The 21,475-nt window shown below is 45.8% G+C and overlaps 1 gene segment (V, D, J or C); it reads right to left on the bottom strand.

Annotated features, from left to right (window-relative positions):
- Positions 1-21,037, bottom strand: part of LOC139268195 (Ig lambda chain C region-like) — a 188,175-nt gene extending 167,138 nt beyond the window's left edge. Inside the window, 1 exon segment of the C gene segment in view lies at positions 20,975-21,037. Coding sequence covers positions 20,975-20,993 — 19 coding nt within the window.
- Between the last annotated feature and the right edge of the window lie 438 nt (positions 21,038-21,475).

Raw genomic sequence — 21,475 nt, 5'->3', positions numbered from 1 at the left:
CACAAATATCCCAAGAAGAGGTTGTATACCTGGGACAAAAGATTTCACAAGGAAAGAGAGAACTTACCCAGGATATAACTGCAGCCAATCAGGCTGCTAAAAAACCCACCACTATTCAGCAACTAAGGTCTTTTTTGGGATTGTGAAACTTTAACAGAAATTGGATTGACTCCTTCACACAGCTTGCTCAGCCATTGAATGATATCTTAAGGGAGAAAGGTGTTTCTAAAGAAGCCATCACCCTCATTAAGGAACAACAAGAGGCCTTCCTGAGTTTGAAAAAGGCTTTGTGTTCGGCACCGGCTCTGGGAATCCCCGACAGTGATAAGCCATTTACCCTGTTTGTCCATGACAAAGAAGGATATATGACAGCTATACTGACACAAGAACATGGGGATCGGCAAAGACCTATTGGCTATTATTCGGCAAAAATGGATGCGGTAGCCCTCGGATGGGAAAGTTGCCTAAGGGCTATGGAAGCTACATATCGAGCGGTAATGATCATTGCGGGTCTAGTTCTCGACCAAAAGCTGATTGTCAAGTGTCCCCACACCATACATGCTTTGCTGTCTATGAATAGAATGTCTCAGGTGACGGCAGCTAGATGGACCCGCTGGACAGCAGTTTTGGAAGCTCCTAATCTCCGTATCATCCGGGCCAGCCCAGTTAATCCCACAACTATGCTCCCGATGTCAGAATCGAGGGAGCAAGAGGGGGGGGAATGTGAAGAGCATGACTGCGTGGAGATTTTAAAAGAAACAGAAGAAGCAGCCTTAGCAGCAGAGGACCCTCTGCACAACCCAGACCTCATCTTGTTTACAGATGGTTCCTCCTTTGTTGACAATGGTACCAGAAAAGCAGGATGGGCAGTTACAACCTTATATGAGGTACTGGCAAAAGGATGTTTATCCTCAGGAATGTCAGCACAACAGGCCGAGTTACTGGCCCTGTCAGAAGCATGTTGAATAGCAGAAGGACAGACAGCTAATGTCTACACAGATTCACGTTATGCTTTTGGAGTCGCCCACGACTTTGGTCTGCTGTGGCGGAAAAGGGGATTCCTCACTGCTGCTGGTACACCTATCCGAAATGGAAAAGAAGTCCGAGACTTACTAGAGGCCATACAATTACCTCAGGAAGTGTCCATCCTGAAGTGTAAAGCCCATACCAAGGAAATACCACAGAAGCTCAGGGAAATGCCCTAGCCGACCAGGCAGCTAAAGATGCTGCCTCACACGGCGTTCCTCCAGAAGAACCAACACAGAAGTGCAGATTGAAAGCACTCAGGATTCTGACATGAGACCTTCAAACAATGCAAGGCGAGCGCTCCCGAGAGGAAAAATGGACATGGATTGAGGCAGGAATTAAGCTATATGAAGATGGTGTCTGAAGACAAAGAGTTACCGATAAGCCAGTCACGCCACAAGCGCTTATGCCTTTTTTAGCCCAACAGATCCACTCGTGGGGACACTTGGCCTCACAACAGATGACGGCATGGTTCCAGAAAAGCTGGTGGGGTTGGGGATTTAAAAAACATGCCCAGCTGGTAGTAGACCGCTGTGTGGTGTGCCAGAAAAATAATTCTGGACCCATCACGGTAATGCCCCAACTGAGGCTCCCTGCCCCTGTCAGACCATTCCAGCATCTGCAGGTTGATTATATACCTCTTCCTTCATTCCAAGGATACACTAACATTCTTGTCATGGTCGACAGATTCTCTAGATGGGTAGAAGCTGTCCCAACTAAAAGAGCCACAGGCAATCACATTGCAAAGGTCTTATGTAAGGATTACATTCCCCGATGGGGAGTCCCAATTAGCCTTGACTCAGATCAGGGAACACACTTCACAGGTGCTGTCTGCCAAGAAGTCTGTAGGTTACTGAACATTACGTAGGATTTACACTGTCCTTATCATCCACAATCATCAGGACAAGTAGAGCAAATGAATCGAACTCTGAAACAACGGCTTGCCAAATATCACCAAGAAGTAACACCATGGCCCCAGGCACTACCAATAGTGCTATGTAGCATTAGGGCAACCCCGAACAGAACTACAGGTCTAAGCCCATTTGAAATTATAACAGGAAGACCCATGTCGCTGCCAGGATCTAGTGATTTAAGGAAAGCTGATGTTCACTTAATGAGTGACACTTTGTTATCATACTGTCAGAACTTAACCAATGCTACTAGTTCTGTTTCCCGACAGGTATCGGCAGCTTGGGGTAATCCACCTGAAGGAGGACATGACATCATCCCGGGAGTCTGGGTGTATGTGAAAAAGTTGCAACAAGAACCTTTGGGTGCCAAATGGGAGGGTCCTTATCAAGTGTTATTGACCACCCAGGCAGCTGTTAAAGTCCAAGGAAAGAAAGCCTGGATCCATGCTTCACACGTTAAACGAGCACCTGTAACTGAAGCTGAAATCTAGTAAGGACAATTACTTTTTGCCAAAATGTATAAATTTACTGTATTACTGATTGTAGGCAGTCTAGGCATAGGCCTACTTCTTACTAGCCGACCCTCTGCATCAAAGGGAAATAGTAACTGCTCCCGGAATTATAATATAATCAAGCCACGGAACTGTCCAAACTGGACCGATGTGGGAATTCTTAACGTAACGGGGATTCTGAATAAAACAGATGGAAAAGCCTGGACAGGTCCCGGAGTGTTGCTGACAAAGAAACAGCTAACCTTCATTGCCTATAATGGCACCTATTGGGTGTGTGGCCACAAGGCCTACCCTTGGCTGCCCCAGAATTGGACGGGATCCTGCTATTTAGCCTACATTGTGCTATATATGTATCATATAGAGTCACTGTCGGAACATTTACTCCATCCTAAGAGAGCTATCACAGAAACAGAGAAGTTCTTTGCCATTCTGATCCCCAGGTATGGGACCGCCAAACTGGCAAGGGAATCCATTAACATGGCAACCGTTGTGGAACTGGGTAGCCAATGATACCTCAGTGGCCCTAGTTAAAATCAATGCAGAAATGATCGCAATCCGCACAGTAGCCCTACAGAATAGACTGGCCCTTGACTACATCCTGGCTGAAAAGGGAGGTACTTGCGCCCTACTCGGAACTGAGTGTTGCACGTATATCCCTGATAGCTTCGAAGAAATTACCCACTTAGCGGAGCATATCCAAAAGGAGGTAGAAAAATTTAAGCAACCCCCATCATTCACTTTGTGGAGTGGAGCCACTGAATGGCTAGGTTCAATAGGAACTTCATTGGTGGAAGGTTTAATTCTAGTCGTTGTAATTATTTTACTTTTATATTTTTGTTTATGTTGATTAAATGTTGTTGCAAACAAGTGACTGTAGCTGCTGTCCCACATGTGAGACACCTTGCAGGTCCCACCGTCTGTACGTGGCACAGGGATATGTTATGCTTAAGGGAAGGTTGTTTACTGGTTGAATTAAGATTTTGATTTAGATTAAATTGGAATAAGGTTAATTAACCTACTAAAACCAGACTTCCATTGTGGCCACGATGGTACTCGGGTTGGTATAAATTTGTATGGAAGCTACTAGTCCGGACATGTGGCGAAACATATCAACAAATTTTAGAAGGAAACTCTATTAACATTTATGACATTATTTTGTAGAATGTTTAACCAGTGATAGCTGATGTTTTATGATTCCGTTTGTGAAAGAATCAAAGTGGGGATTGATAGAATATTCAAGCTCTGCAGCCTGGCTGCAGTTTTGTGAAAATTCACAGACCCCAAGTCAAAGCTGCTACGTGCTACTCAGCATGTTGCATTAAGTCATCAATCAACTTGATATTTTATGACCTTGGGTAGTGAGCCAATTAAAGGTTAAAAGACTATCAATTGAGCCAATAAGGTCAAAGAACGTGAGTTCTTTTCTGTAAATTGAACCAGGTATAAGTACAGCCATTTTGGCCATGTGGTCTCAGAAGGACAAAGGCCTGGCTTAAAGCCAGAAGCTTGTTGCTGCTGCCAGAATAAAGTTACATTAAAACTACAGTCGGAGTTCGTATTTCATTGGGAATTAAGAGATCTAACAGTAACTGAGGCCATTCGGCCACAGGATAGGGACAGCGGCAGTGGCTGACGTAGGCCGAAGACACAGCCAGCAGCCTTCGAGCTGCGAGCGAGGCTGGGCTATTCGGCCACAGGATAGGGGAGGCAGCAGTGGCTGACGGCGGCCGAAGACACAGCCAGCAGCCTTCGAGCTGCGAGGGTAACTGAGGCTATTTGGCCAGGGGACAGGGTAGGCGTGCAAAGCACCGGGAGGGAGAGGCAGCCAGCTAGCCAGTTTGAAACTTAAATTTGTAATTGCAGAATGGGTGCTGCATTGTCAACACCACGGATTATGCAATGGTTCACCAGCAATTCACTGCATAGGAGAGAATTGATTAGAGCTCACCGCACCAGGAACATCATAGCCCGTAGGCTGATGGGCAGGAGACCTTACCCACATCGGCAATATCGAGCCAGGCGCTGGTACCTGGACATGAGCGAGGCTGATTGTGTCAAAAGGCTACGTTTCTACAGAGAAGTTGTTGTTGAGATCTGTGATATTCTGAGAGCAGATTTGCAGCCCAGAAGCAGAACACCAACTGCCTTTTCTGTAGAAGTGAAGGGAGCAGCTGCACTTGCCTTCTATGCCTCGGGATCGTTTTAGGCTACAACTGGAGATGTGTGCGCCATCTCTCAACGTGCAATTCATGCCAGCGTTTACCAGGTCACGGCTGCACTGTATGTGCAGAGGAATGACTTCATCAATTTCCCAATGACCGCACAAGCGATCCATGAGGGCTGTGGCCTTCTTCAGGATTGCTGGCTTCCCAAAGGTACAGGGCTGCATTGATTGTACCCACATCGCCTTGTGAGAACCTGTGGAGGATTCTGAACAGTTCAGGAATAGAAAAGGTTTCCACTCCATCAATGTACCGCTCGTGTGTGACGACAAGCAGCGCATCATGTCAGTCGATGCGAGATACCCTGACAGCACAGATGATGCCTTCATCCGACGCGACAGCATTATATCTGACATGTTTGGGCAGCAGCCAGAAGGGCAGAGCTGGCTACTGGGAGACAAAGTGTATGGCCTGGCCACCTGGCTCATGAAGACCCGACATGTGACACGGACGGAAGCTGACCGTCAATACAACATGGCGCACATTGCGACGCGCAGCAGCATTGAGAGGACCATTGGCATATTGAAACAGCGTTTCCGATGCCTGGACCATTCCGGAGGCCACTTGCAATACTCTCCTCAGATTGTCGGTCACTTCACTGTTGTGTGTTGCATGCTCCATAACTTAGCCATCATGAGGCAGCAGGAGCTGGTAGTGGAACCAGAAGATCCACATGAGGGGCCAGTGCCTGATGATAGTAATTTGGAAGAGCAGGATGAGGATGATGACGACGATCAGGAAAGCATGCAAGTGCCTGATGCCGGAGCACGAGGTCGGAGGAGTGCCATCCATCGTGCTCCTTTAACAATTGCTCGAGCCCTGCGCCACCAGCTCATCCGTGAACGCTTCAATTACTGATGCCTGAGGGCTCTGCAACAACTGTTGCGCATGGACATGTTTATTCTTTGGAGTTGTTCCTATGTTGTGTTGTGTTAATGGAACATGATTCAGTTTTAATTAAAACATATTTTATTGAAAAGTTAACGTCACTGTAATAAAATATTTGTTGTATCAAACTTTACTTTTTAATATGACTCTTGAAGATCACTTAAAAACTTTAAGATCACTTATAAACTTGTAAAGTTACAAAACAATTTCAACGTGAAAAATCTTACACTCTTAAGATCACTTTAACTTCAAGATCACTTTTTAGTTGCAAAATTAAATAAGTTACAAAAAGTGCGAGCATTTACACTATAAGATCACTTAAAAACCCTAAGATCACTTATAAGTTGTAAAGTTACAAAAGTTACAAAACAATTTCAAGTGAAAAACACTGCTACAGCTACATCAAGAACAAGAACAAAAGCAGCAAAGAACGGCTGTAACCATCTCTCATCCACATCTCAGTGAATGTTCACTTCTTCATGGGGGTGTCATTTGATTGGCGGGGCTGTGTGCCCTTATTGCAGCAGCTACCTCCATGAGGGCCTGTGCCTTCACTTGCATGCCCTTTCTGACGGCCTGTGCCGTCGGTAGCACTCCCTTGGACATTCCCTCCCTAAGTTCCCGTGTCATTACTGCTATTTCTCCCATCAGGACTATCACCTCTTCACCCACTGCACTGACGCTACCGATGAGTGATCGGGTAAGCTCATTGGTCTTCATACCCAATGCCACAACCTGAGCCGCATCTGTTGCATGCAGCATCTCAGGAGAGCGTGTCTCCAATCTCCTTCTCCTCTGCCTGGGCCTGCCTCGCGGCACCACTACACTGGGAGGCGTGGGCTGGGACGGTGGGACGCTCTGTGTTCCACACGGCACCACTACACAGGGAGGCGCGGGCTGGGACGGTGAGACGCGCGGTTTTCCAGACGGCAGTACTAGAGAGAGAGGCGCGGGCTGGGACGGTGGGACGCTCTGTGTTCCAGACGGCAGTACTAGAGAGAGAGGCGTGGGCTGGGACGGTGGGACACTCTGTGTTCCAGACGGCAGTACTAGAGAGAGAGGCGCTGACTGGGACGGTGGGACGCTCTGTGTTCCAGACGGCAGTACTAGAGAGAGAGGCGTGGGCTGGGTCGGTGGGATGCTCTGTGTTCCAGACGGCAGTACTAGAGAGAGAGGCGCGTGCTAGGACGGTTAGGCGCTCGGTGGGTGAATAGGTGTAAACTACTCCATGATATCACTAGCACCAGTGGGACCTACAACATCGGAATCAAAACCATGGAAGGTGGAACCGGGACCTATGCGAGTGAGAGGCGCAGGCTTGGACTCTGGTGCACTGGCTGTAAACTGCTTCATGATATCACCAGCACCACTGGGACCCGCAACGTCGGAATCAAAACCATGGAAGGTGGAACTAGATCCGATGCAAGGGGTTGAAACTCAGATGCCCCTTAATAGGGGCTCATAAACATTAATTTGGAAGTTCTCCCCTGTAGACATTTCAGTCATCGCCGCCAGCATCCAGTCTGGATCGTCCACATCTGGTTGTACTGGTTCTTGTTCTGTGTCTTCAGGATCCTCAGGGTTGGCATCATCATCATCATCATGTTCTGCAAAATATATCAGAACAGTCAAATGTTTAACAGCAAGGGAGGGGGCAGGATGGGGGGCATGAGTACTCTCACATATAGCAGGCCAGGCAGTAGGTTGATTTTCAAGGGCCACGATGCATTTTCAGGACTTACCCTCTTCCTCGCGTGTGGGCCCAGCTTGTGCTGTACTGAATGCTTTTCTCCATGTACGACTCATCATGGCAGCTACCCTCCGTTCCAAGGGTGTCAGTTGCTGCAGATTGAGCGTGCCTTCTCCTGTTCGAGTTGCTTCCCTTTTGTTGTGGGCCACTTTCTTCGGCAAAGAGTTAAATATAACTTATTACAAAGTGCGTCTTTCTGCAGGGAGGGACATATAAATAGTCACATCACAATTACGATTACATTAAAAAATGAAAAAATTATTCCCACTAACTACTTGACCAAGGTCGTGCCATTTCTTTTTACATTGGCTTCCAGATCTATTTTGCAACTTGGTTCCAACGTTTCTTCATTTCTTTAGGTGGCACTTTTATGCGACCTCTGTTGCTGGTATCTAGCTCCTGCCATCTCTGCTCAATGACGTTTATGAACATCTCCACTTCCTCATGCAAGAAAGTCTTTGTTCTTGGTGGACGTTTTTCCATTGCTGTATTGAATTGAAACTCTTATTTTTCAAAACACACAGTCCTTATTTTGCATGCACCTATGCAGCACCTGTTCTGGAAGTTTAGCGGTGAAAAGCAGCATTCACTGATATCAGCAGGTGATTTCTTCAACAGTGCTGCTAAAAACACTCTTTCAGACATCAAAAAATCACCAAAATTCAATCCCAAGCCTTTCCAGAGGTCCACGAGACAAATCACCACATTTGTTCAAGTTCCTTTAAAAATGGCCGAGTGCCAATGTTTATGGGCTACTGCGCGGGCACGCGTGCTCCAACACGCACGGCGCAGGGCTGTCGGCAGGACGTTCTCTCATTTGACTTAGCCCCGCCCCCTGCACTTGCAGAATTGACGCGACTCTGTGGCTCCGCCCCCTGCTGATGTCTGCACGCCGCGCCGAGCTGCGAGGGACCTGCAGGGAGCCCGAGAATTGCAAGGTACATTTTTGTCGCACTTTTAGGCACGAAAAACGGGCGTCCATGTCGGGGCTGCGCCGTTCTAGGCGCGGCCTGAAACTTGACCCCTGAGACTCCACAGCCCTCTGGGGGAGAGAATTCCAGAGATTCACCACCCTCTGAGTGAAGAAGTTTCTCCTCATCTCAGTCCTAAATGGCCGACCTCTTATTCTGAGACTTTGACCCCTGGTTCTAGACTCCCCAGCCAGAGGAAACATCCGCCCTGCATATACCCTGTCAGAATTCTGTATGTTTCAATGGGATCCTCTCCCATTCTTCTAAACTCAAGAGAGTATAGGCCTTGGAACTTGTGGAACCAAGGTGGGTAGATGGAGTTCAGATACAGATGAGCCGTGATCTGATTGAATGGGGGAACAGGCCCGAGGGGCTGAATGGCCTCCTCCTGTTCATTGTGTCCAGTAGCAGCTGTGTACCTCTCCGCAACCTCATCTTGACTTTTATCAGTCGCATCAGAGCCTTGATTCCCTCACCAGGGGGCTGGTGTTTCCAGATCAATGTCCAACTGATCGATGCCATGAGTCAGACTCAGTGAGCGCTGTCAGTGGATGGAAAGGCTGCTCTAACTGCAGCCTTGTTCTAATGCATTTGGGGAAAGGCAACAAGGCAAGGGAATACGCAATAAATGGGAGGGTACTGAGAGGTGTGGAGGAACGGAGGGACCTTGGAGTGCATGTCCACAGATCCCTGAAGGTAGCAGGCCAGGTCGATAAGGTGGTTAAAAAGGCAGATGGGATACTTGCCTTTATTAGCCGAGGCACAGAATACAAGAGCAAGGAGGTTATGCTTGAACTGTATAAAACACTAGTTAGGCCACAGCTAGAGTACTGCGTACAGTTCTGGTCACCACAGGGCTGTGGATCCATAGAAACATAGAAACATCGAAACATAAAAAATAGGTGCAGGAGTAGGCCATTCGGCCCTTCGAGCCTGCACCATCATTCAATAAGATCATGGCTGATCATTCCCTCAGTACCCCTTTCCTGCTTTCTCTCCATACCCCTTGATCCCTTTTGCCGTAAGGGCCATATCTAACTCCCTCTTTAATCTATCCAATGAACTGGCATCAACAACTCTCTGTGGGAGGTAATTCCACAGGTTAACAACGCTCTGAGTGAAGAAGTTTCTCCTCATCTCAGTCCTAAATGGCCTACCCGTTATCCTAAGTCTGTGTCCCCTGAATCTGAACTTCCCCATTATCGGGAACATTCTTCCCGCATCTAACCTGTCCAGTCCCGTCAGAATCTTATAAGTTTCTATGAGACACCCTCTCATCCTTCTAAACTCCAGTGTACTAAGGCCCTGTACAACTGCAATAAGACCTCCCTGCTTCTATACACAAATCCCCTAGCTATGAAGGCCAACATACCATTTGCCTTCTTCACCACCTGCTGTACCTGCATGCCAACTTTCAATGACTGATGAACCAGGACACCCAGGTCTCGTTGCACCTCCCCTTTTCCTAATCTGCCGCCATTCAGATAATATTCTGCCTTCGTGTTTTTGCCCCCAATGTGGATAACCTCCCATTTATCCACATTATACTGCATTTGCCATGCATTTGCCCACTCATCAAGTCACCTTTCCAAGTCACTCTGCAGCCTTTTAGCATCCTCCTCACAGCACACACCGCCACCCAGTTTAGTGTCATCTGCAAACTTGGAGATATTACACTCAATTCCTTCATCTAAATCATTAATGTATATTGCAAAGAGCTGGGGTCCCAGCACCGAGCCCTGCGACACCCCATTATTCACTGCCTGCCATTCTGAAAAGGACCCGTTTATCCCAACTCTCTGCTTCCTGTCTGCCAATCAGTTCTCTATCCACATCAGTACATTATCCCCAATACCATGTGATTTGATATTGCACACCAATCTCTTGTGTGGGACCTTCCCAAAAGCCTTTTGAAAGTCCAAATACACCACATCCACTGGTTCTCCCTTGTCCACTCTACGAGTTACATCCTCAAAAAATTCCAGAAGATTTGTTAAGCATGATTTCCCTTTCATAATCCATGCTGACTTAGACCGATCCTGTCACTGCTTTCCAAATGCGTTGCTATTTCATCTTTAATAATTGTTTCCAACATTTTCCCCACTACTGTCAGGCTAACCGGTCTATACTTACCCATTTTCTCTCTCTCTCCTTTTTTACACAGTGGTGTTACATTTGCTACCCTCCACTCCAGAGGAACTGATCCAGATTCGATAGACTGTTGGAAAATGATCACCAATGCATCCACTATTTCTAGAGCTACTTCCTTATGTCCTCTGGGATGCAGACTATCAGGCCCTGGGGATTTATCGGCCTTCAATCTCATCAATTTCATGAACACAATTTCCTGCCTATTAAGGATTTCCTTCAGTTCCTCCTTCTCACTAAACCCTCGGTCCGCTAGAATTTCCGGAAGGTTATTTGTGTCTTCCTTCGTGAAGACAGAACCAAAGTATTTGTTTTACTGGACTGCCATTTCTTTGTTCCACATTATAAATTCACCTGAATCTAACTGCAAGGGACCTACATTTGTTTTTACTAATCTTTTTCTCTTCACTTATCGATAGAAACTTTTACAGTCAATTTTTATATTCCCAGCAAGCTTCTTTTCATACCTTATTTTCCCCCTCCTAATTAAACCCTTTGTCCTCCTCTGCTGTATTACAAAATTATCCCAGTCCTCAGGTTTGCTGTTTTATCTGGCCAATTAATATGCCTCTTCCTTGGATTTAACACTATCCTTAATTTCCCTTGTTAGCCACGGTTGAGCCACCTTCCCCGTTATATTTTTAGTCCAGACAGGGATGTATAATTGTTGAATTTCATCCATGTGATATTTAAATGTTTGCCATTGCCTATCCACCGTCAACCCTTTAAGTATCACTCGCCAGTCTATTCTAGCCAATTCACGTCTCATATCATCAAAGTTACCTTTCCTTAATTTCAGGACCCTAGGCTCTGAACTAACTGTGTCACTCACCATCTTAATAAGGGGCCCCTCGCACAATAAGATTATTAATTAGTCCATTCTCATTACACATCATCTGCAAACTTCTTTATCATTCCCCTACATTCAAGTCTAAATCATTAATATATACCACAAAAAGTAAGGGACCTAGTACTGAGTCCTGCGGAACCTCATTGGAAACAGCCTTTCAGTCACAAAAACATCCATCAACCATTACCCTTTGTTTCCTGCCTCTGAGCCAATTTTGGATCCAACTTGCCAGTTTGCCCTGGATCCCATGGGCTTTTACTTTCATGACCAGTCTGCCATGTGAGACCTTATCAAATGTCTTGCTAAAATCCATATACACTACATCAAACGTGCTGACGTCAGAGATCCTTCTTATTACTTCCTCGATGAATTCAATTAAGTTAGTCAGACACAATCTTCCCTTAACAAGTCCATGCTGACTGTCCTTGATTAATGTCTGTCTTTCTGAATGAAGATTGATCCTGTCTCTCAGAATTTTTTCTAATAATTTTCCCATCACTGACTGGCCTGTAATTATTTGGTCTATCCCTTTCTCCCTTTTTAAACAAATGTGCAACATTAGCAGACCTCTAGTCCTCTCATACCACACCTGTAGCCAGAGAGGATTGGAAAATGATGGTCAGAGCCTCTGCTATTTCCTCTTTTGCTTCTATGAGCAACCTGGGATACATTTCATCCGGGCCAGGGGATTTATCCACTTTCATCGCTATTAAGTCGCTTAATACTTCCGCTCTCACTATGTTTATTTCATCTAATATTTCACACTCCTCCTCCCTGATTACAATGTCTGCATCGCCCCTCTCTTTTGTGAAAACAGATGCAAAGTATTCATTAAGATCCATACCCACGTCTTACGCCTCCACACACAGATTACCTTTGTCATGTATTTCACCATCTTGCAATGACTATAAGTATGTAACTGTAACTCATGCATACTGTACCTGTACCCTTGTAATTCACACCCTGACCACAGGGAGTGAGCTCCTCACCTGGGCTTCCAGGTTTAAAAGGGGAGGTCCCACCCAGGATCAGCACTCTTTAGTCATGGGAATAAAGTGAAGGTCACAGGGTGACCGTGTATGATATATCCATGCCTCGTGTGAGTTTGTAACAAGGTGCAGAGACACAACATCTCTAATAGGCCCAACTCTTTCTTTAGCAATCCACTTGCTCTTAATGTATTTATAAAACATCTTTGGGTTTTCCTTGATTTTACTTGCGAAAATGTTTTCATGCTCTCTCTTTGCTTTCTTAATTTCCTTTTTAATTGCACCCCTGCACTTTCTATACTCCTCTAAAGTTCCTGCAGTATTGAGCCCTCGGTATCTGTCATAAGCCTCCCTTTTTTACTTTATCCGACACTGTATTTCCCTTGACATCCAGCGGCCTCTAGATTTGTTAGTCCCACACTTTTTCTTTAAGGGAACATACTTTCTCTGAAACCACAGGATTTCCTCCTTGAATGCCTCCCACTGCTCTGACACTGATTTACCTTCAACTAGCCGTTTCCAGTCCACTTTGGCCAAATCTCATCTCAGCTCAGCAAAATTGGCTTTTCCCCAATTGAGAACTTTTATTCCTGGTCTATCTTTGTCCTTTTCCATAACTACCCTAAATCTAACTGAATTATGATCACTAGCACCAAAATGCTCTCCCACTGATACCCCTTCCACCTGCCCCTCTTCATTCCCCAAAACCAAGTCCAGAACCGTCCCCTCCCTTGTTGGGCTTGTTACATACTGGCTAAAAAAGTTCTCCGGTCGGGCCTTTCTGTGCTGATGTGGCGGGGTCGGTGCCGTGATGGTGCAGCCCGGCACTGGCCCCCGAGCCCACCCCCAGGGGAGGTGCAGCGCACTACATTGCGCTCCACTTCCTGTCAGGGGCCGTGACCCCAATTTCGCTTCCGGGGTGGGACCTGGACGTAGGGAAAGTTACCGCCCTAACCGGGGCGATATGCAATTTGGGCCATTATTTGGTCATAGTCACATGTGGGAGCTTGCTGTGCACAAACTGTCTGTCGTGTCTCCTCCATTACCGCTGTGACTACACTTCAAAAGTACTTCATTGGCTGTAAAGCGCTTTGGGACGTCCTGAGGTGGTGAAAGGCGCTATATAAATGCAAGTCTTTCTTTCCAATTCAGCTCCACATCTTTGAAACCCAAACCCGCGGAGAGTGACGGACAGGTAAAGACCCTGTGGTCCATCCAGCCCGTCCCACACAATTGTGATACCTTGTGTATCACAGTATAGACTCTCCACCACACCCTCTCGGGAGAGGCGAAAAACCAGGTAAAAACCCATTGGGGGAAAATAAATCTGGGAAACTCCTCTCCTGCCCCCCTGCCCCCCGCCCCCCCCCCCCCAGGCGATGGAAACTAGTCCAGGAGGTGACTGTGGCCCTGAATTCCCTGCAGTAACTACCTTCTGTAAGTGGTGATCTCTGCACCGGCCACAAACAGGTCCTGTTCTCACTTATGTACAGCTCATGGATTTAAAATTACAAGCTTTCCCCACAGTGTCAAGTGCTGCAAATACTGTGTTACATTATCAGGGTTATATTCTCGCTGTCTGTCATTGTCACAACACTCGCTATATAAATGCAAGTTGTTGTTGTGTTCAGGGGCCGCGGTATCTGGCTCAGGTTTCTTATCCATCCCCCCCTTCCCTTCCCCCTCCATTGGGGGCCGTGCCTTCAGCTGCCTGGGCCCTAACTCCCTGCTCCCTAAATCTCTCTGCCACTCCATCCCTCTCCGCTTTTAAGACCTCCCTTCAAACCCAATCTGTGACTGAGGGTTTTGATCACCCTCCCAGCCCCTCCCCCTTTGGCTCAGCACCACTTTGACCAGATTACGCCTCTGTCAGCTGCCTCGGGATGTTGTTCTAATGTTCCAGTTGCTACAGCAATGCAGTTTGTTGCTGCTGTACCTGGTGGCAGAGCGTCCCTGTGTGGATATACCCCGTGCACCGAGCTCTGCGGTGAGGCCTCCCACAGTGGAATGGCCTGCCGATGCTCGCTGCGGTGCGGAGTGGCTGCTGACCCACCAATCAGTCTGAGACACCGCCTCACGAGCGGACGAGGAGATACACGCTGAGATCCACCATCAAATGACACGTGGGGAACTGGAAATGATTCTGCAAACCTGACTGGAGGTTTGGTAAAAACGCGTTTTACAAACCAATCAATTGCGTGACACAAAAATTGTCCAAAAATTTGGTCTTTTCAGAACCAACATCGCCCCCTTTTGGTATGAAGGCAGCACTGCCAATTTCACTCACAATTTGACTGAGCTGCAATTTTCAATGTCTCCTTACGTGGCTCGCTGTCAATCTTTATTCTATAACGCTCCTGTGAAGCGCTCGGGGAGTTTTACTGTGTTAAAGGTGCTGTATAAAAGTTGCTGTTGTTGTTTGTTCTGAGTTAGCTGTTCCAACTGAGGTCGGGATATGACTCACAGTTCAGACTGTGCGGCATCCAGTGATGCAATGTTGTATCGTGGGTTCAAGCCCCACTCCAGGGACCTGAGTGTAAAATAAAGACATACATTACTGTGCAGTCCTGAGGGAGTGCTGCACTGTCAGAGGGGCAGTACTGAGGGAGTGCTGCACTGTCAGAGGGGCAGTACTGAGGGAGTGCCGCACTGTCAGAGGGGCAGTACTGAGGGAGTGCTGCACTGTCAGAGGGGCAGTACTGAGGGAGTGCTGCACTGTCAGAGGGGCAGTACTGAGGGAGTGCCACACTGTCAGAGGGGCAGTACTGAGGGACTGCTGCACTGTCAGAGTGGCAGTCCTGAGTGTTGAGGGTGGTGTGTCTGTCAGTTTTCCTTCCTGACCCAGAGCGGTTGTGAGTTGCTCCCACTCCCTGTTCTCGAGCCTGGATTTATTAATCAGGGTGTGATAAAGTGCAGCAGACAACCGTTTTGTACAAAGAAGTTATGGATTTTATTCAAGAAGAATGAATACACCTTTTATTAAAAACTGAGAAAACTTATCATTTTAAATGAGAGAAAACTTATCACTCTAATAGGGAATCCTTTACTAAAACACAAGAGAATACATAGCATGTCAATACCGCCCACCTCCCAATTCCTCTTTCTAACTAAGTTAGGCTCTGGGGCTTCAGGGACAATGCTCACCAACCCTTCCTTGACAGTCAGTAATGGGTCGCGTTTCGGGGTGCGTTGTTGATTCTGCTAGCCCTACCCAGAACGTAGGAGAGGACTTCTTGCTGCGTGTTCCACAGTTGGGTGGTGTCCGCTGATGCGGTAGGGCGTGTATTGGATCTATGGGCTAAGTACCCACTTTCTTCCTTCAGCAGTAGTTTTTAAAGTTCTTTTAGGTAATGTTGTACCCGTTGGTAGCTCAGGGATAGCTGGTAGAGTGGAAACAGCTTTCAAATCTTCGGGTTTTCGTCGAGGTGACTTCGGTTTTGAAATCGTTGGTCGTGGTGGCTCAATATTACCAATTTGGTTGCTGGTAATAACTTGGTGGTTGTTTCATGAGCCTCTCGCTGCCACGGTGTGCTTGATGTCCTGGTCGCTTGCGATCCTGTCTTGGTTGATGTTCTGAAGAACCAGGTTAACGAAGCTGGTGTGCTGATCTTGTTGTCTGCCAGCTCTGAAGCATACGAGGCTGCTGGAGAAGCAAAGTGCAGTCCTGACTATAAAAACTGGCCCCCAGTTATACTGTGTGAGATCCCCTAATCTGCTCGCCAAATCAACCTTGGTTCTTTGTTTAATTTTGGTGCGCTCGTGGACCGGTATCTGGATTGAAAATGCGTCAATTGTTAAAATTATCTGTGGGTTTCGAGTCGCAATTGTTAAAGCTAGTTTCTGATGTCGAGTTGTCTGCCTGGGACCCAGCTTTCTATGCAGGCCGGAAAGGTGATTGGCATTATGCATGTGTCGAATGGGTCCTGTGCTTGGATTGAAACTGTACTTCCTTGGGTCGATTGTTGAAATGTAAATGTCTTCTGGGGGCAGGTTTGAGAGTAAACAGTTCCCCAGACAGTTTGATTAGCTCCAATATCCCCAGACAGCTTGATTAGCTCCAATATCCCCAGACAGCTTGATTAGCTCCAATATCCCCAGTCAGCTTGATTAGCTCCAATATCCCCAGACAGCTTGATTAGCTCCAATATCCCCAGACAGTTTGATTAGCTCCAATATCCCCAGACAATTTGATTAGCTCCAATATCCCCAGACAGCTTGATTAGCTCCAATATCCCCAGACAATTTGATTAGCTCCAATATCCCCAGACAGCTTGATTAGCTCCAATATCCCCAGACAGCTTGATTAGCTCCAATATCCCCAGACAGTTTGATTAGCTCCAATATCCCCAGACAGTTTGATTAGCTCCAATATCCCCAGACAGCTTGATTAGCTCCAATATCCCCAGACAGTTTGATTAGCTCCAATATCCCCAGACAGTTTGATTAGCTCCAATATCCCCAGACAGTTTGATTAGCTCCAATATCCCCAGACAGCTTGATTAGCTCCAATATCCCCAGTCAGCTTGATTAGCTCCAATATCCCCAGTCAGCTTGATTAGCTCCAATATCCCCAGACAGTTTGATTAGCTCCAATATCCCCAGACAGCTTGATTAGCTCCAATATCCCCAGACAGCTTGATTAGCTCCAATATCCCCAGACAGCTTGATTAGCTCCAATATCCCCAGACAGTTTGATTAGCTCCAATATCCCCAGACAGCTTGATTAGCTCCAATATCCCCAGACAGTTTGATTAGCTCCAATATCCCCAGACAGTTTGATTAGCTCCAATATCCCCAGACAGCTTGATTAGCTCCAATATCCCCAGACAGCTTGATTAGCTCCAATATCCCCAGACAGTTTGATTAGCTCCAATATCCCCAGACAGCTTGATTAGCTCCAATATCCCCAGTCAGCTTGATTAGCTCCAATATCCCCAGACAGCTTGATTAGCTCCAATATCCCCAGACAGCTTGATTAGCTCCAATATCCCCAGACAGCTTGATTAGCTCCAATATCCCCAGACAGCTTGATGAGCTCCAATATCCCCAGACAATTTGATTAGCTCCAATATCCCCAGACAATTTGATTAGCTCCAATATCCCCAGACAGCTTGATTAGCTCCAATATCCCCAGACAGTTTGATTAGCTCCAATATCCCCAGACAGCTTGATTAGCTCCAATATCCCCAGACAGCTTGATTAGCTTGATTAGCTCCAATATCCAAACGGGTTTTTCAGAGGTTGAACCCACCCCTGGTCTTGCAGCCCTTTTCTCACAGACCCAACATGCACCTTTTTAAAATCCCAAACTTGGTTAAAACTCGTAGATTTCTTCCATGGGCATTTCAGGATCCCAAACCTTCTGCTTAATTTCCTTTTCAGTGAGTCCAAACACTGGCGGGCTTTCCACGAATTTTGGAATCTTACAATCCCCCATTTACCACTCTTCACCCCAGAGTGTCATCCTAAATGAACAAAATTCCTGATTCCCAAGAGCCCACCTTCCCCTGTAATTTACCCAGCTAAACCCAAACGTACATTCCCCTTTGAGATGTATTACTGTTTACAGGTAAATTCCGTCATAAGTCACATTACAGCATTGAAGGGTCCAACGCCCCTCCATTACTCCAGTTTCACAAAAAGTACACAGTAAAACACACATAGGACAAACTTTTTAACACTTGTCCTCTGCGTTTTTTACAGCAGGTGGAATCTAAACCGGACCTCACCGGGCGACTGCGATTCTTCTGCAGTGTTCTATCATATTTTGTGCTTCCCTCCCTGATACAATCTTTAAGTTCAGCTAGGGCTCGTCCAGCACCCTCTGGTGCCAGGACCAATGACCTCTGCCTCTCACCTTGCACGTAGTACACCATAGATAAAGAATAATCGCGAGCTGGCAGACAACTAAAACGTGGGAAGCTATTCTGATCCCGGCTGAGACCTCTATATTTCTGAAAATATTCCACCAAGGTGGAACTGTGATTTCTGAAATCTCGCCCCCTATCTCAACTGTTTTTTGTTCTAGAGTATAGAAATGTTCTATACTCTAGAACAGCTTTCAGTAGGGCAGTAAGATGTTCGGGTAGAGGGGGGATCTAATAACCAAAGTATGCGACAGTCTTGCAGGTTTGTTATGTTGTCACTTACAGTGAGGTGAACAGAGGAGGGTTCAGGAATGGGGACAATCCGTTCCTGAGCCACTTGAACTTCTGCCTCGAGTTTAAAACAGAAAATGCTTTCACTCACCGGACACCAAATGTGCTATCCATGCTGGTAGTGGGGCACACTCGTGGTGACACAGTATGTCCCACCCCCTATTTTTGCTACCTGTGGAGGAACATGGACTTGTGCCATCACCTCCATGGTACAGTTGATAGGTTGTGTGCCAGCAGCTTTAAACCCGCACTGTGGTTTGGAATAGGCGTTCAAGTGCTGGGGGCACAGTATTATGTGCGCACCCTGGCTCCGGCACCCAGAGAGGTCAGTATCTGTCTTAGCTTGCACCCACTTTATGTCATAGGTGGGAACGCTGTGAAATGAACATGTGCACCTCCTTGAATGACCCCAGTGTTCTCCACCCTGTATACCGGTGAGGGTCGGGCTGTCCCATCCATGACCGGCATCCTCACTACTATTCCCATGATAGTGTGATTGGAACACCCGCAATCCACTGGGGCAGGGTAGGCTTCAGAAACTAGACGGAGCTGACACAGGCTTAGTGAATTATTGAGAGGTGGTGTAAAATGGTAGGAGGGATACGGACCCTACCGACCCTTGGAAAATAAGTCTAAATGGTGTCGAGGTGCAAAGGGATCTATGAGTACAGATACACAAATCACTAAAAGTAGCAACAGAGGATAATAAGACCATAACAGTGCAAATAAAACAATGGAGTTCATTTCTAGCGGATTAGAGTTCAAAAGCAGAGAAGTTATGTTCAACCTGTATCAAACCATGTCAGAAATGAGTGGGATATAATAATACACTAGCTCTTTAGAAACGTCACTGAGTTACATGGTTGTGCATTGACAAACAATGGAAATGCACAAGATGAACTGAAAGAGGCATATCTAGTGGAGCAATTTGTATTAATTATAAAGTGGTCAAAGTATGAGCCCCCTCCGTGATGTCACTATAGCAACGGCTGCACATACAGCCGGAGCAGGGCCTTTCCTATGGTGCTGACGTGCTGTACGTCCACATAAGTAATTAGAATATTCATCACAATGCAAACAGACAACCAACAAATATAAAGCCATAGTTCTTTAGTTCACGATATTAAAAAGAATTGAACCAAAACGGGACGCGAATTTCCAACTGCAATCAGTTCCATTATTAAACATGGTCTTCTTGAACCAGCACACCCCCCAGGTAACATGTCAGAAATGCAGCACTTATTCACCAGTGCAGAAAAACACATACACACAGTGTGTCACCAAACTAAAAACAAAAAGCAGGAAAAGCGATCATTGAACAGAAATGTACAGGCATCTTTCTTCCTGGACAGGAGAACCAATCAGACTGACTTGGAAGTGTTTATAATATGGTGACGTAAAGATGTTTATTTATAAATTTTCCTTCTAATGTTTTTCTCTCAAACATTCGGCACAATATTCATCCGTGCTTTTACCACGACGTGTTAAATTATTTAGCATACTTCCCAATTAAACTTCATTGTACTCCCAATTTTTAATCTATTATTTTAAAGATATATATCAAATCGAAATTGTACATGATCCGTTTAATCAAAGTATTTTCTGTGTCTTTCTCAATAAACAAATACTGGTTTCTTCTAAAGTTTCTTCCTGAAATTTTTACACATCATTGCACAATTATTGTTTCTATTAACATTCCACTAAACGTTTAAGAGTAAATCTATATTTACATTTTTCCTAGGACTTATTTGGACTTTAGAACAAAATGGTTCACAATAGCAAAATACAGCGGATGCTGGAATCTGAAACTAAAGCAGAAAATGCTGGAACTACTCAGCAGGTCAGGTAGCATCTGTGGAGAGAGAAACAAAGTTAACGTTTTAGGTCTGTGACCTTTTGTCAGAACTGGAAGAAGTTAGAGATGTGACAGATTTTAACTTGGTGCAGAGGCAGGATTTAACCACTCATGCCTTGCACCATAACACAGACCTTCCCTTTCCTTCCTCCCCTCCCAACTTTCTCTGCCTCTGCACCGGTTTTAAATCTGTTCCATCTCTAACATTTCCCAGTTCTGTTGAAAGGTGACAGACCTGAAACGTGAACAATGTTTCTCTCTGCACAGTTACTGCCTGACCTGCTGAGTATTTCCAGCATTTTCTGTTTTTATATTGTATAAATTTAAATGGTTTGTGTGTTTACCTTTTTTTGGTTCTCTTCCTAAATGGCTTATTGATAATTTATAATCAGTCAATAAAAAGTGAGGTGTAACTCCTACAAATCCTTCACTGCCCTCCCCTCCTTAACAGCATGGAGTGCATGTTTGTATAAACCTGCACGTTCCAAATCTAATTCTGAGAAACTTCAATTTTACATGGTTTAAGCAATTCGGAGACACTTTAAAAGCATTTGGATTTTAAGATCAGGTTGAGAATTGCTTTGATGAGGGGATAATTGATTTTTGTTTGTTTCTTCTGAAATTATCTTCGAAACTTAGGTGGAAAAGTGTTTCCAACACTCACTTTTTGTGAAACGTTCATGAAAAATCTTACATTGTTTTCCAGGCCCCATGTAGCTTTGGGAGAAGAAAATGCTCCATGTTTATCTGCGCTGCCTCAATACTGTCGTTACACATGCACCAAAAAATAATCAAGTAAACAGATCCAATCAGAGCTCAAATAAGAAAGTGAATAAAGTGGTGAAACTTGCTCGGAAGGCAGTGAGCTTATCTACCCCCAGCCTCGGCGATGAGTTGGGATCAGTTTTGGAGATGTTGTTTCCTCTTTTTCTGCTGCCGTTCCCTCCGTCTCTCACAAACTCTGAGATACAAATGTGACCACAACTCTTTTCTCGTCTGTCGTAACATGATTTAAAAAACCCTGAGAAACGCTTTCAAACAGGGGACAACACCCAACAAAATTTAACTTCAAATGAACCGGCCACATCCAAAATCACTTCCCCGTATTTTTTCGGCTTTAAATAATTCTCCGAATTAGAACAAAAATTTACTGCAGCCAAAAAATTGTTGACTTTAGCCTCCTCCCAGCTGCACC

Source organism: Pristiophorus japonicus, chromosome 8, assembly GCF_044704955.1.
Source record: "Pristiophorus japonicus isolate sPriJap1 chromosome 8, sPriJap1.hap1, whole genome shotgun sequence".
In the NCBI taxonomy this organism is placed as follows: Eukaryota; Metazoa; Chordata; class Chondrichthyes; family Pristiophoridae; genus Pristiophorus; species Pristiophorus japonicus.
Note: the sequence above shows the minus strand (reverse complement) of the source record. Positions and strands in the feature narration are given on the sequence as shown.